At 45.5% G+C, this 15,366-nt stretch overlaps 1 protein-coding gene across 2 annotated transcripts in view; it reads right to left on the bottom strand.

Moving 5' to 3' along the window:
* Window positions 1-15,027, bottom strand: part of RNF19B (ring finger protein 19B) — a 30,019-nt gene extending 14,992 nt beyond the window's left edge. For both annotated transcript variants that reach the window (XM_055140637.1, XM_055140638.1), the window contains exons 1-2: window positions 14,217-15,027; window positions 1,802-2,007 (exon numbers count right to left, since the gene is read on the bottom strand). In XM_055140637.1, the coding sequence (XP_054996612.1) occupies window positions 1,802-2,007; window positions 14,217-14,872 (862 nt within the window). In that variant the 5' untranslated portion in view covers window positions 14,873-15,027. The remainder of the gene's footprint in view (window positions 1-1,801; window positions 2,008-14,216) is intronic.
* Between the last annotated feature and the right edge of the window lie 339 nt (window positions 15,028-15,366).

Below are 15,366 nucleotides of genomic sequence, written 5' to 3'. Positions count from 1 at the left end.
GCTGTAAGAAAACCCGAGTCCTTATAAGCAAACAGCCAGCAGAAGTCCTAAAGTTAGAAGTCTCAAGAATGGCTTTGTTTTGAAATACTTTAGCTCAAAACACTAATTTTTCAGGCTAAATAGTATTGTTACAATTTGTTAATATAATCTACAATCACTTTCTATAATACTTTCTTATTTTTTTCCACCAGATTGAGGGGGAAGAGAGACTTGGGCTACACCTGGCTATTCTCAGGGCTCATTCCTGGTGGTGCTCAAGGGGCCCTATGAGGTACCAGGGAGCAAGGCAAGGTTGGCCACACATAAGACAAGTGACTTTACCCTGTATTATCTCTCTTTCTATACTTTCACACTCAAGATCTAAAAGCAATCGAGTATGCTATAAGCATACATCTGATAATATTCACAGCAAGCTCAAAACTATGCTATTAAAATAACAATTAGAGGAGCTGGAGCGAGAATACAATGGGTAGGCACTTGCCTTGCATAGGGCCAACCTGGGCATGATCCCTGGCATCCCAAAAAGTCCCCCAAGCACAGCCAGAAGTAACTGCTGAGTACAGAGCCAAATGTAATTCCTGAGCATAGTCATGTGTAGTCCCAAAAGAAAATACATAAATAATAGTATAAGAGATTTTACTATACCAGGAAAAACTGAATAGTAAAGTCTTTCCTAATAGCCTTTTTCAAATAACATCAATAAAATAAAGTATACTTATAAAAGGCAACACTGTTTTTTTGTTTATTCATTTTTTTTGGTGCTAGGGGTTACTACTGACTTCTACAGTCAGGAATCACTCCTGGTGGTGCTCAGGGGACCATACGGGGGATTCCCACTGGGGACTAACCCAGGTCGGCTGCGTGCAAGTCAAGTGACTTATATTCCTTCAGCCCCTCAGGAGTCACTCTTGGCAGTGCTCAGGGGACCATCTGGGATGCTGGGAATCAAACCTGAGTTGTTTGCATGCAAAGCAAGTGCCTCACCTGCTTTACTATCTCTCTAGACCTACAATGCAGGTTTTGAAAAAAATGCCTAGCTAATTCCTTCCAATCTGAGATAAATTACTAAAACAATGTAAACTGGGACTGAAGGGATAAAACAGCAAGCAGGGAGTTTACCTTGTACATGGCTGATCCAGATCCAATCCCCAGCATCACATATGGTCCCCCAAGCTCCACCAGAAGTGATCCCAGAAAACAGAGCCAGGACTAAGCCCTGAACACTCTAGGAATATACACCCCCTTCCCCACTCCCTACCAAAAAAAGGTATAAACAAGAGAGTTCCATTTTTTTTTTTTAATTTTGTTTTGAGGCCATACCCAGCAGTGCTCAGGGGTTATTCCTAAGTGCTTGGGGACTATATGGGATGCCAGGGATCAAACCCTGCTTGGCTGCATATAAGGCAAATGACTTTCTGCTGTACTATTGATCCGGCCTCAGGAATTCAATTGTTATGTTCTAAGTTTACCTGGGTTGAATAATCCATAATTATTATAAAGAATCCACATATCAAATAAGCTATAAAGATATTACTAAGCTGGGGCCAGATATCACCAATGATATTAATAAATATAACTAATATGGTTCCTTGAGCATCACCAGGAGTAATTCCTGAGTGCAGAGCCATGAGTAAGCCCTGAGCACCAACAGATGTGGCCCAAGAATTAACAAAAATCACTAAGCATTTTCTACTATTTGACCTCAAGGAATATTTGGTATAAGAACAATAACTCTCCCAGTTTGGGGTTCACATTAGAAAACATCAAATAAAAAGACAGGTAAGATAATGCCAACTTATACCTGGTCCAGATTCTTGACCGTAACTAAGACCTGACGTGTGCTTGGTCCGCACTCGCAAAGCCTGTGCCCTCTGCTGACGGGCCATATCGCAGGTCTGGTTTGGATGCCATATTTGCTTGCAGTGGTAGCAGAACTCAGTCTGGCAGCCTTCCCTCTCACAGGTCAGCTTTGGGCAGCTGGCACAGCCATACGCTATAACGGCATAGCTGGATAAAGAAATATGAAGAGATATGAAAAAGGTAAGAGTGATCCAACAGACATATTTATCAATTCCAGGAGGGCAATACAGTTCTATATACCCACCACTATATAAAACGCAGAAAAAGAACACACACAGAGCATACATGGATATGTGTGCTGAAACTGCAGTACATTCTATGTGAGAAAGTTAAATTTCTTCCTGTTCTTCTAAAATCATAAATAATTTCCTTAGGGAAAAAAGGGGGGTTGCTTAGCAGCATTTTGCTAAAACAAGTTAATATAAAGATCACTGTCACTGTCACTGTCATCCTGTTGTTCATCTATTTGTACGAGCGGGCACCAGTAACGTCTCTCAATGTGAGGTTTATTATTACTGTTTTTGGCATATCCAATATGCCACGGGTAGCTTGCCAGGCTCTCCGAGAGGGGCGGAGGAATCGAACCTGGATCAGCTGCGTGAAAGGCGAACACTCTACCGCTGTGCTATCACTCCAGCCCAATATAAAGATAGTAAAACTATTTTCTTTTGAGGACTGGAGAGATAGCACAGCGGGTAGGGCATTTGCCTTGCACGTGGCCGACCCAGGTTCAATTCCCAGCATCCCATATGGTCCCCTGAGCACCACCAGGGGTAATTCCTGAGTGCAGAGCCAAGAGTGACCCCTGTGTATCGCCAGGTATGACCAAAAAAAGAAAAAAAAACCTATTTTCTTTTGATAGTTGACTATATTAGAGAGAAACATTAACATTTACATACATCAGAGACAGATAAAATAAAGAACTACAGGCGCCGGAGCAATAGTACAGATAGGCTGTTTGCCTAGCATGCGGCCAACCTGGATTTGATCCTGCATCCCATATGTCCCCTGAGCACCACCAGGAGTAATTCTGAGTGTAGAGTGTGGAATAACCCCTGAGCTTCACTGAATGTGACCCAAAAAGACAAAAATAAATTAAAAAGAACTATAGCTGGTTAGGGAGAGAGTACAGCAGGTTAGCCACTTGCCTTGCATGTGGCTGCCCTGGGTTAAATCCATGGCATCCCTTACAGTCCCTCAAGCACCACCAGGAATAACATCAGGAGTAAACACTCAACACCCAGGATGTGGTCCAAAAATCAAAACCAAATTAAGAGCTACAGCTAAAAATGAAAGCAAGTATCTCTTTTTTTCCCTATAAGCAGTGCTTATGGCTTACTCCTAGAGGTGCTTAGGGCTTACTCCCAGCTCTATGCTCAGGGATTACTCCTGGCAGTGTTCAGAGGTCCATATGTGATGCTGGTGATAGAACTGGGTGGGTCACGTACAAGGCAAATACCCTGCTTGCTGTACTTGCTCTCTGGCCTCTTTCCTCTTTTTCGGAGGGGACACCTGGAAGTGTTCAGGGGCTAGCAGGGCCAACCTGGCATGCTCAGGGGCCATGTGGTGCAGGGATTGAACATATGTAAGGCATGTGCTCTCTAAGACTTTCACCAATATTAACTGGCAAAAAGTTTACACAAGAAGCAATTTATGCAAAAAGCTAATAATATTTTCTTGAATTTAGTCTATGGTTTGTTTCTTTACCTGTACACATAATAGCAAATTGATAGCAACTCAGTTCCCTGGTTTATCATACATTCTCCAAGACAACTTGAGAATGACACTGAAAACATGGATCAAAAACAAGTTTATTAAATACAGGCTGTGTTCAGACCCTTCTCAGAAAGAGCAGTGAGAACAGGTCAATGTATGAATACAAATGATTCATATCCTGTAGGAGTTCTGGGCAAATTACCCCACCTAGCTGCAAAATAACTTCAAAAGAGAAACAATATTTCTCCTGTAGAAAATGAGTTGTTTGCTATTTTGTGTTAAATGGGAAAGGTACAAGATGATCTCAGGAAAGTATTAAATCAACTTCTAGTGATACAAATTAGATAGACTGCCTGTACAGAAGCCCAAAACATTTCATGACCTATCCCATCTCACACAGTAGGAGTACATACTTATTAACCGTTCTTTACTATTATCACTATTATTATTAAAGAACATTCAGGGCGTCAGAAAGACAGTACTGCAAGGCAAGGCACTTGCCTTGCATGCCAATAACCTGGGTTTGACATCCAGTACCCCATATGGTCACCCCTTCCTGCCAGGAGTAAGACCTGGGCACTGTTGGGTGTGCCCTTACACCATCACCACCCCAGCCCACCACAAAAATAGAAAATTTGACAGGACTCACATTTGGGTGTGGAATTTGGTTCTAAGGAAGTGAAATAATCTCAAATAATTGTAAATAATCCCACAACAATCTACCATCATGACAAAGAATTACTCAGGGCACTAGAGTAGGCATTCCTGTTCTGGGGCACTTGGTCTGGGGTCCCTGCTCCTGACTCATACTGCATGACACTGAACTAATTAATATCTCCAGGCCTCAGTTTCAACACTCAAAATGGATATAATAGGTATTTGCCACCTTTAAATGTTAACTAAATATGATCTAAAATGCTTGAGATCATGCCCTAAAAGGTATAGTATAAAAATAGAACATTTTGGGGCTGGAGTAATAGCACAGCAGGTAGGGGGCGTTTGCCTTGCACATGGCTGACCCAGGTTCGATTCCCAGCATCCCACATGGTCTCCTGAGCATTGCCAGGAGTAATTCCTGAGTGCAGAGCCAGGATTAACCCCTGTGCATCGCCGGGTGTGACCCAAAAAGAAAAAAAAAAGCGCATTTTGTCCAACTTCTTTGCCTCTGCATTACTCTATTCCTTTCTCTCTTGAAATGTCCTTTCTGATTTGCGGGGGAAGGGTTGGACCATCCCAGTGTCAAGACTTATTCCTGGCTCTACACTGAGGGGTCACGGCAGAGCCTGGCAAGCTACCCGTGGTGTATTCAATATGCCAAAAACAGTAACAACAAGTCTCACAATGGAGACGTTACCGGTGCCTGCTCAAGCAAATCGATGAACAACAGGAGGACAGTGCTCCACTTAGGGGTCATTCCTGGATGCACTTGGGGCTGCCAAGGATCAAACTGGTTTGACAGCACACAAGGCAAGCACCTGAACATCTGAACCCCTGTATTCTCTCTCCAAACCATTATTTCTGTTTTTTGTTGTTTTTTTTTTTTTTGGGGGGGGGGGTCTGGCAAACAAGTTCCAATGTTATCTTCTCTATAAAGTTCAATTAACCTCCTCGTGCAGCTAGTTGCCTACTTTAGTAAATGAGCCTAATGAACTTAATATATTATACTGTAATTATCTATGAACATGTGCTTTCCCCAACCAGGCTGGGCTCAGAAAAGTATCTTGGGGTGAGGGGGGATGAGGGAAGAGGAGATGACATGGCATACCCCAGCAGTGCTCAGGGCTTACTTCCAGTTCAGGGAACCCTGCAGTGCCAGGGATCCAAGCTGGGACTCCCTGCATAAAAAGCATGCACTCTAGCCCTTTGAGCCATCTCCCAGACCCATCTATTTTTTTTTTTAAATCTCCAAGCTCTAGAATACTAGCTCATGCTTAAAATACCTATGATTAAATTAATGATAGAGATCCACTTCTATTTGGGTCTTTACTTTTCTTGGGGGATTCTAGCTCTCCTGGGCAATTACTCTGCCCTAAAAGCAATCTTTTAAACTACGTACCCATTAATATACAAGGCAGGTACTGTAACCTAACCTTGAAATTTTATGTAGAACCCATTTTAGGGGACTACAGAGATACTACAGCTGGTAGGGGGTTTGCATTGCATGCATTACCCTGATTTGATCCTTGGCACTCCAGGGGTAAATCCCAGAGCCAGTAGTAAACCCACATCACCTCAAGGTATGACCCATAAACAATAAAACATTTTAGGTGGGGCTGGAGAGAATACAGAAGTATACTTGCTTTATATGTGGCCGACCTGGACTTGATTTCCAATACAACAGATGGTCCCCCAAGCCCCATCAGGAATGGTCTCTGGGTGCAGAGTCAGGATTTGGGTGAGGCACCACCCCCCAAAATTTTAGGGACTCCTAAATTCTGAGTAAGGCAATATTGTTTTTCAGCAAACGGAGAAAAATCCTCATCCTTGGAACCAAATCTCCTATGAATATCTCATGTACTACAATGGAGGAGTTCTTAGCATAACCTGACATTTAGGTTTACTAATTAGAAAATTAAATGGAAAATGTAAGAAATTAAGTGTTGTTAAAAATATGCACCCTTATCTCTCCTAAAGTTCATACAACTTTTACTTATTTTGTTAATTTCCTGTCCTTAAAAATACCATGTGTAGGACTGGAGCAATAGCACAGAGGGTAGGGCGTTTGCCTTGCACGTGGCCAACCCGGGTTCAATTCCCAGCATCCCATATGGTCCCCCGAGCACCACCAGGAGTAATTCCTGAGTGCAGAGCCAGGAGTGACCCCTGTGCAACATCGGGTGTGACTCAAAAAAAAAAAAAAAGAAAGAAATACCACGTGTAATAGGCTAGACCAGAACTTTGGCCGTAAGGGAAATCTCATTAGTATGAATTTATGCTGCAACAGAACACAGTGTTTAGAAGTGTGTTCCTATACTTTATCTGTGAACCCTAACTTTTTTTACTTTCTTTTGGATATCAAGTCTTTTAAAAAAATTTTTATTTTATAAATAGTTCACAATATTTGATTACATTTAATATTCAAACACTAATCCCATGACCATTACACCTTCCCACCACATTTCAGGCGTTTCCGTCCCAAACCCCAATCCCTGCACCAAAGCAGAACCGAAATAATGTAATATTTTCCTCTAAGGTTGGTTGCCTACTATTTTGAATCCCATCAAATGTGGTGCAGTACTCTTGGAACATGTATAACCCCTATCTTTATGCATGGAATTTCACTTATAAACAGGCACTGAACATGTGTAAGGGTGGGAGACATCAATCAAGTTGCTATAATGAGCTATTCCCTACTATCTCCCTTTTCCTTCCTAGGTCAAATCCAGTTTCTTGCAGTCATTTCTTGGCCAGACAACTACAAGAGACTCCTATCTGGTTTCCTTATATTCCATTCCAATACATATTCCGTTCAAGAAGACTATCTTTCGTGTTACATTTGGCCTAAAACACCTCAACAAAAAAAGAAAAAGAAAAAATGTCCTTCAAAGTGAAACTTGTATGCATGCCAAAGGAGGTCTAGTAACTTGAATCTAGTCTCCCTTTTCAACTTTTCTAGTCACTCCCCAAGTCTACTCCCCATAATGTGCACCCAGAGGGTACTACATTAGAAACCAGACTAGAGACTTAGGATTGTTTTTATGCATTTGCTCATAACACTCTGGTTTCAGATGCCTTTTTCCTTCATCCTCATCTTTATTTGCCTGGTATAAATTCCCACTTATATTTTCAAGGCTCAAATCAAATATCACCTCATGATGTCTTGATACCATCCTGTAAAACCTATCAATCCCTGAGGAGCACTTGCATATTCTTTACTACTATCACAAGCAATATTCATGTAGTATTTACTATACTGCATTTTTATTTATAATAATCTACCATCTATAATGGTAGACAATCAATCATATGTCTCCTATTCCAGGCCAAGTTCTAAGTCCTTTTTATAATACCCAGAACTTACCCAAGGTTCAACACTGAACAATTCTCAAAATATCTTTCTCTTCTCTACTTGACCACCCTATCTGTGTCTCTTCCAAAATTGCTGTTTGTGTTATCTATTTATCAATATTCTTTCCATTCTTGTGGGACTAAGCTGATTTTGTTCCTAAATATTGTAGAAAGTGGGGCTGGAGAGACAGTATAGCGGGTTGGGTTCTTGCCTTGCACAAAGTCAACCCAGATTCAATCTCTGGTACCCCATAAGATCCTTCAAGCCCCACCAGTAGTGATCCCTGGCCCTAGAGACAGGAATAAGCCTTGAGCATCACCAGGTGTGACCCAAAACAAAAATAAAAGAGAAAACTAAAGAGTTGTAGGAACTTTGATCATAGATATCCTAGTCCAGAAGTGTTCTCAATCCACTCAGACCACAAGTTATTTTTTTGGGGGGGAGGAGGGGTTTGTTTGATTTTTTTTCAAGTCTTTGGATCACACGGGGGATGATAACACACCCAGCATTGCTGGGGGGACCATGCAATGCCACAAATGGGATCCAGGATTCTTATTTGTTTTTGTGCCAAACCTAACCGTGCTCAGGGATCACTATTGGTAGGGCTCATGGGACCATATGTGGTGCCAGGGATCAAACCAGAGTCAGCTGTGTACAAGGCAAGTGTCTACTATCTCTTTGGCCATATTAACATTTTTAAAGGGTTTAAGAAGCTTAGAAGTAAACTTGCTTTACTTTGTCTAACCCAACATTTCCCAAGCTTATTTATTTATGTATTTGGGGAAAGATATCTGGAAAATACCAATAAAAATGAAAAACAGAAAATAAGATCCAAAGATGACTGGGTACTGTAAGGGACTCACTTGATAAAAAATAGATCATAGGGGCTGGAGCAATAGCACAGCGGGTAGGGCATTTGCCTTGCACGTGGCCGACCCGGGTTCGATTCCCAGCAACCTATATGGTCCCCTGAGCACCGCCTGGAGTAATTCCTGAGTGCAAAGCCAGGAGTAACCCCTGTGCATCACCAGGTGTGTGACCCCCCAAAAAAAAGCAAAAAAAAAGCAAAAAAAAAAAGATCATAAAAGGGTTTTTTTTGTTGTTGTTTTTTTGGTTTTTTTTTGCTTTTTGGGTCACACCCGGCGAAGTTCAGGGGTTACTCCTGGTGGTGCTTGGGGGACCATATGAGATGCTGGGAATCAAACTCAGGCGGGCCGCGTGCAAGGCAAATGCCCTACCCGCTGTGCTATCACTCCAGCCCCTAGATCATAAAGTTCTTTTTATTTTTAAAATATAATTATTTAGGGGCCGGAGCGATAGCACAGCGGGTAGGGCGTTTGCCTTGCACGCGGCCGACCCGGGTTCGATCCCCGGCATCCCATATGGTCCCCCAAGCACTGCCAGGAGTAATTCCTGAATGCAGAACCAGGAGTAACCCCTGAGCATCACTGGGTGTGACCCAAAAAGCAAAAAAAAAAAAAATATTTATTTAGTTTGTTTTTGGGCTATACCTGGCAGTGCTTGGGGTTACTTTGCTCTGCACTCAGAAATCACTCCTGGCAGGCTCAGAGGACCATATGGTATGCTGGGGATTGAACCTAGGTTGACCACATGTAAGGCAAGTGCCCTACCCACTGTACTATCTCTCCAGCCTCAGTTCTTGACATTCTTGTAAGTCACCATACTGAACAGTTTTTTGATTTGTTTTGGTTTTGGATTTATGTGTTTTTGGGTTTTAGGCGATTACCAGTCGTGTTCAGTGCTTATTACTTCTGGCTCTGCACTCAGGGATCACTCCTGGCAGTGCTAAGAGACTATATTGGGTGCTGGGGTTCGAATCCTGGTTGACCACATACAAGGCAAGTGCCCTGTCAACTGTACTCTCTCTGGTCCTGAGGTAAGAAAAATTTTAAAAAGGGGAATTATAAAATATATTCCACTTTAGAATGAATATTCTGGCAAATATGAGTGTGATGTAGTAGGGTGAAGTATTATAGCAATAACGGCAGGGAAACAGACGGAAAACAGTGGGAAAAAAGGGTTGGAAGCTAAATTAAGAAGTGGTCCAAAAAAAAAAAAAGAAGTGGTCCAGAGAGGCTTCAAAGAGAAAAAATTCTCATTCACTGAGAAATTTGTCTTACTCAGGGAGCTTGATATTCCTTAATAAATGTGCTAGAGAGGAACAGAAGCTTCCTGTTTGCCAGATGGTCTAGTCCAGTTGTTCAGGAAGACCAACAGTTGATATTTTGCTAGAGTCAGGTGGGGGGCAGCGGTGAATTGGAAGAAGATTGCAGGAGATGTAGGCAATAGAGACAGAAATGGTGGATTTATACAAGGAATTTCCCTCCATCTGCTAGATTCTGAAAGAATTAAAAATTGGCAAGAAGGCACTGGAGTGGAATTGCGACATATTTATGTGATTTGGGAGTTCCTAAAAAAACCCTGGTGCTTAAGTATTAAACTCTAAGATCATTGTACAATTATTAGCTATGAGATGTTGGTCTCACGCCTAAACTTCTCTGGACTGGTTTGTGGTTAGTTTTTTATAAATTGAGTTTATCAACACCTATCTAAACTGCCCCTCCGTCCCTCTTGGACAGCCTGGCAAGCTACTGGGAGTATCCCGCCCGCACGGCAGAGCCTGGCAAGCTACCCTTGGCGTATTTGATATGTCAAAAACAGTAACAAGTCTCACAATGGAGCCGTTACTGGTGCCCGCTCGAGCAAATCAGTGAACAACGGGATGACTGTGCTCTAGTGCTATCTAAACTGCCGGCTCACATCAAATCACCAACACCGCATACAATCCCAGAGTACTTACCAGGACTGATCCCTCAGCACAGAGCCAGGAGTAAGCCCTGAGCACCAAAGGGTGCCCCTCCAACCAAAATAACTTCTTTTTACTTTTGGGGTCATGGGTGTGACCCACAGGGGTCACTCCTGGCTCTGCACTCAGAAATTACTCCTGGTGGTGCTCAGGGGACCATATGGAAAGCTGGTAATCAAACCCGGGTCAGCCACATGCAAGGCAAACACCCTATCTGTTGTGCTATCGCTCCAGCCCCCAAAATAACATTTTTAAATGAGATAGTAGTCTTAAAATAAAAAAGACCTATAAAAATATCAGCTAATTTATTCTGAGTTCATCTCATTTGAAAGATGTTTTTAATATTATATTTCACAATTTTTTACTTATTAATATTAAATGTCTCTCCATTGGAAATGGTTTTCTTATTTATAAAATAAGTTAAAATACTACTTAGGGAACCAGAGTGAGAGCACAGCAGGTAGGGCGTTTGCCTTGCACACGCCCAACCTGGGTTCAATCCCAGAAAAAAAAAACTATTTAGATGTAAGAAAAAAATTTAAGATTCTTTAATGTTGTTCTAGAAATATTTTATAAACAAAGAATCTTCTGACACTTTTTTTTTTTTTGCTTTTTGGGGTCACACCCGGCGATGCGCAGGGGTTACTCCTGGCTCATGCACTCAGGATTACTCCTGGTGGTGCTCAGGGGACCATATGGGAGGCTGGGAATCAAACCCGGGCCAGCTGCGTACAAGGCAAATGCCCTACCCGCTGTACTATTGCTCCACCCCCTGACACATTTTCTTATAATTAAGTAGAATTTCAATGACACTAATAATCAACTGTCACTGTCACTATTATCCCATTGCTCATCGATTTGCTCGAGTGGGCACCAGTAACGTCTCCATTGTGAGACTTGTGGTTACTGTTTTTGGCATATTGAATACACCACGGGTAGCTTGCCAGGTTCTGCAGTGTGGGCGAGATACTCTAAGTAGCTTGCCAGGCTCTCCAAGAGGGACACAAGAATCAAACCAATAATCAAGAACATTGTAAAATTGATAACATGTGCCCCTCATCCTTCCAAATACACATACATATACAGAGACCACAAAGGAAATACTGAATAAATTTGGCTAACAAGAACTTGATCAATGGGCAGGAATGATGGTCAGGTAAAAGAAGAGGTACATGGGTATTGGGCTTCTTTTATCCTTCTCACATATAACTTTTTATCAAATCCAGACAAAACCAAGAGTCTGATTTAAACAATACAAGCTAATTTCTCCTGGTACTAAAAACATGTGACAAAACCCCCAACCACATTGCAGGGTATCTCAAATACCTGCTTTGGAAGTGACAAAATCTTTAAGTTATTTCATTTACCCACCATGGTCAGTTTAAGATAGAAAAAAAAAAAAAAAACACTCTCAAGTCAGGAAAGGCTTAGCCCTGTTTCAGAAAAGACTGTGTCATCAGGAAATCACCACAGAGGGCCTGGTAAGAGCCTGTTAACAATAAGAATCAGAAAACAAATGAGATTCTAGCATCCTTGACTCTCATTTCAGTCCTTCATCCACAACTGATCTAAACAGTATCATCAAACGAATGAAACTGTATTGTCCCTAATAATGCTGACAAAGTCTAAGCTTTTTAAAAAAAGATTGAGTGGAAAGAATATTGACCTTAGTTGAAGTTAAAACCAATTCTACACAGCCTAATTCTACCACTTACTACTACTAATATGACCCTGAACAAGCCGCACTCAATTTAACTCCTTTTTATTTTTTTCATTTTCCTCCTCAGTAAAACTAGATCAAAATGTTACAATGTTTTAGGGATCAAAGTAACAAAGAATCAAAGTATCTGGCACACACCGGATACTCAGAGGCCAATGTGCTTTCTTTCCTGACTTTCCACTTTTCAAACCCATGGATAATATATTAAAATATTATATATATGCACATATATATAATAGCTATAATTCTTTTGGCTAATTAAAATGAAAAACACTCTGGTTTGTAATTTTAAAAGCTATGGATGATTCTAATTGAAGACTTAACTAAATGTTCCTAATTGTTTAATAACTTCCAAAACAGTAATGATTTACTTATCATTAAGACCACAAACTAATTCTTGTTCATTTTTACTGATTTGAGTAAAGACTGAATTTATTTCAAAGAGATAAAAAGAATCAAACGGGCACTTTTCTAGAAAGATAATGAGTGATGCCTCATTTCTTAATTAAAATTCAAGGAAACATTTCAAAAAAGAGGTCATATACTATTCCCAAACCAATCACACAGTGTTCTTTTAAGCAAACATCCCTTTGGCTCTGAAAATAAACTCTGAGGACTAGAGAGATAGTACAGCAGGTAGGGTGCTTGCCTTGCACATGGCCAAGCTGGGTTCAATTCTCAACATCCCATATGGTCCCACCCACCCAACACCACCAGGAGTGGTCCCTGAGGGCAGAGACGGGGTTAAGCCCTGAGGACTGCCAGGTGTGACCCCAAAACAAAACAGAACAAAACATCCTAATAAAGCAAACTCTGAATACCATGTTAATCAATATTTTATGATCAGTAAGGTCACTAGACAGAAGGAAACTCTGCCAAGAGTCTACAAGGGTCTTTCTGCTATTGAAAGAAAGTGAAAGTGATCCACCTTAAGGAACCTCTGACTGTAATGCTTCAGAGTAATTTAGGAACCCCATCTCAGTGAGGCTGCATAACATACCCATCTCTAACAAGCCTGGAAGAACAGAAAATCATTAAGCCAACTCTTACTCTCCCAGACAGTCCAAGTCAGCCTCTTTGAATAGGGACCAGGGCACTGCCATGGAAAGGTTGAAAGAGCCTTGCAGGACAAGCTGCAATTAAAAACCCTTCTTAACTCCTTTGAAGCAAAGGATCACTAACCTTTTTACTAGCATTACATTAACATACTGCAAGAAGTCTCCAGCAAGGACTCCTGGGAGTCTTTGTCCCCAAAACATGACACACGAGACAAAAATGATCTGTCCAAGGTCACTGGGCAGGTAATGACACGTCCGATTCCCAAGCACAGAGAGGAGCCCTTGCAATACGCGCCCCTGCACGGGACGTCCTAAGTCACATACGGGCAGCTTTGTTAAAAGCGCGCAGGGTTGCTGTGCGCACAGGATGCTCGGGTCTGGGCAATCCCGGGATCACGCCTGTGACCATTTTCTCCGCGACCTTAATGAATATACAGACTCCGGGAGCGCCACATCAAAGGACCTGGGAAATACATTTTCTTTCCACCCGACCACCCTCTGGGCTGCCCCCTTCCGGGCCCCACCGCTTCCCTGGACAAAGAAAGCGCCCCGCTCCGGGCGGCAATGCCGGACCCTCCGGGTGACTCCCAAAGGCACGAGGCGCAGAGGGTCCCCAGAGCTAGGCCAGGGTGCTGTCCCTTTCCCGGGGGCCCCTCCCTTCTCCGCCATCCCCATCCGCGGAAGCCCCCCCTCCAGCCCCCTGCTTCTCCCGCAGTGCTGCGAGCACGGCCGGTGGACACACCCCTCGGAAGCGTGGCCCTGCCGGAGGGCGCGTCCCCGGGCGTCCAGCGCCCGAGCGCACCGCCCGGCCGGGAGACAGCCTCGCTCGCGCCTTGCTGACCTGATGGACAGCTCCCTCCCCCCGCCCTCCCCCGGGACAGGGGACCTTCCCCTCTCCGCGTCCCGGCTCGCCTCGCCGCCACTCCCCCGGGGCACCGGCGAGCGAGAGCGGGCGGGTGGGCGCCCCCTCGACAAGCCCCGGGCCCCGCGGATCCGGGGTCCCCGCGGCCACGCCCCCGCGCTCACCCGCAGTCGGGCGCCGGGCACCAGCGGCAGTCGGGGTCCGAGGCCAGGTAGCGGCGCAGCATGAACTCCTCGTACTTGTGCATGAGCGGCGGGTCGGCCAGCAGCAGGCGGATGTCGTGCGGGTTGAGGCGCTCGCTGCACTCGGGGCAGCTGATGGGGACGCGGCTCTCGCTGATCTCCAGGCGCAGGTAGTGGCGGAGGCAGTCGCGGCACGAGCGGTGCGGGCAGCTGAGCAGGCGCGGGGCCCGCTCGGGCGGCAGCCGCACCAGGCACAGCGGGCACTCCACCTCGTCCGAGCCCGCGCCGCCGCCCTCGGCCGCCGCCTCATCGTCCGGCCCCGCCGCCGCCGGCCCCGCCGCCGCCGCCGCCGCCGTCGCCGCGGCCTCGGCCTCGGCCTCGACCCCCGCCTCGGCGGGCAGCGCGTCGGGCGGCGGGGCCGGGGCCGCGGCCGCGGCCGGGGCGGGGGGCGGCGGCGCGGCCGGGGGCGGCGGCTCGGCCTGATGCTTGGCCCGGGCGCGGCGGCCGCGAGCCGACGCGGAGAAGACGCTGTGGAAGGTGAGGCGCCGGCGCCGGCCGCCGCTGCGGCACTTGGGCTCGGGCGCGGCCGCGTGGATGGACGTGGAGCGCGGCGACTCGGAGTCCTTTTCGGAGCCCATGGCCCGCCGAGGCCGAGGGCCGAGGGGCGCCCAGCGCCGCCACAGCTCTCGCCTCCGCGCCCCCACAGCCGGCGCCCCGGCCGCGCCGCCTCAGCCGCCCTCCCGAGCTAGAAGCCGAGCGCCAGCGACAAAGTGATTATAAAGCCTCCGCCCCGCGCGCCGCTCCCACTGCGCAGGCGCCTCGCCGATACCTCATAACCCGGCGGCCCCGCGGGGGGGCGGGGCGGGGCCAGCGGGGAGGGGCCGGGCCAGCGGCACGAGGCCACGCCTCTTCCCGGGCCACTGGCTCCAGCGCAGCCATCTTGGGCAGACCCCCAGCCTGCTGCTGCTTGGCTGAGCCTGCACCCCCCAGTGCCATCACCTCCCGCCCCAGCCTTTCCCAGGGAGCGTTTTCGGCTTGTCTTTGTAAGAGAGTTGGCCGACTGCCACTGACAGCAAATGATGCATCACTTGCTTCAAGGGGAAAAGCAGACCAGGGCTCATCAGAAGGGAAT

This window comes from Sorex araneus, chromosome 5, assembly GCF_027595985.1.
Source record: "Sorex araneus isolate mSorAra2 chromosome 5, mSorAra2.pri, whole genome shotgun sequence".
Lineage (NCBI taxonomy): Eukaryota > Metazoa > Chordata > Mammalia > Eulipotyphla > Soricidae > Sorex > Sorex araneus.
The sequence above is the reverse complement of the archived record's forward strand: the minus strand, read 5'-3'. Positions and strand labels throughout refer to the sequence as shown.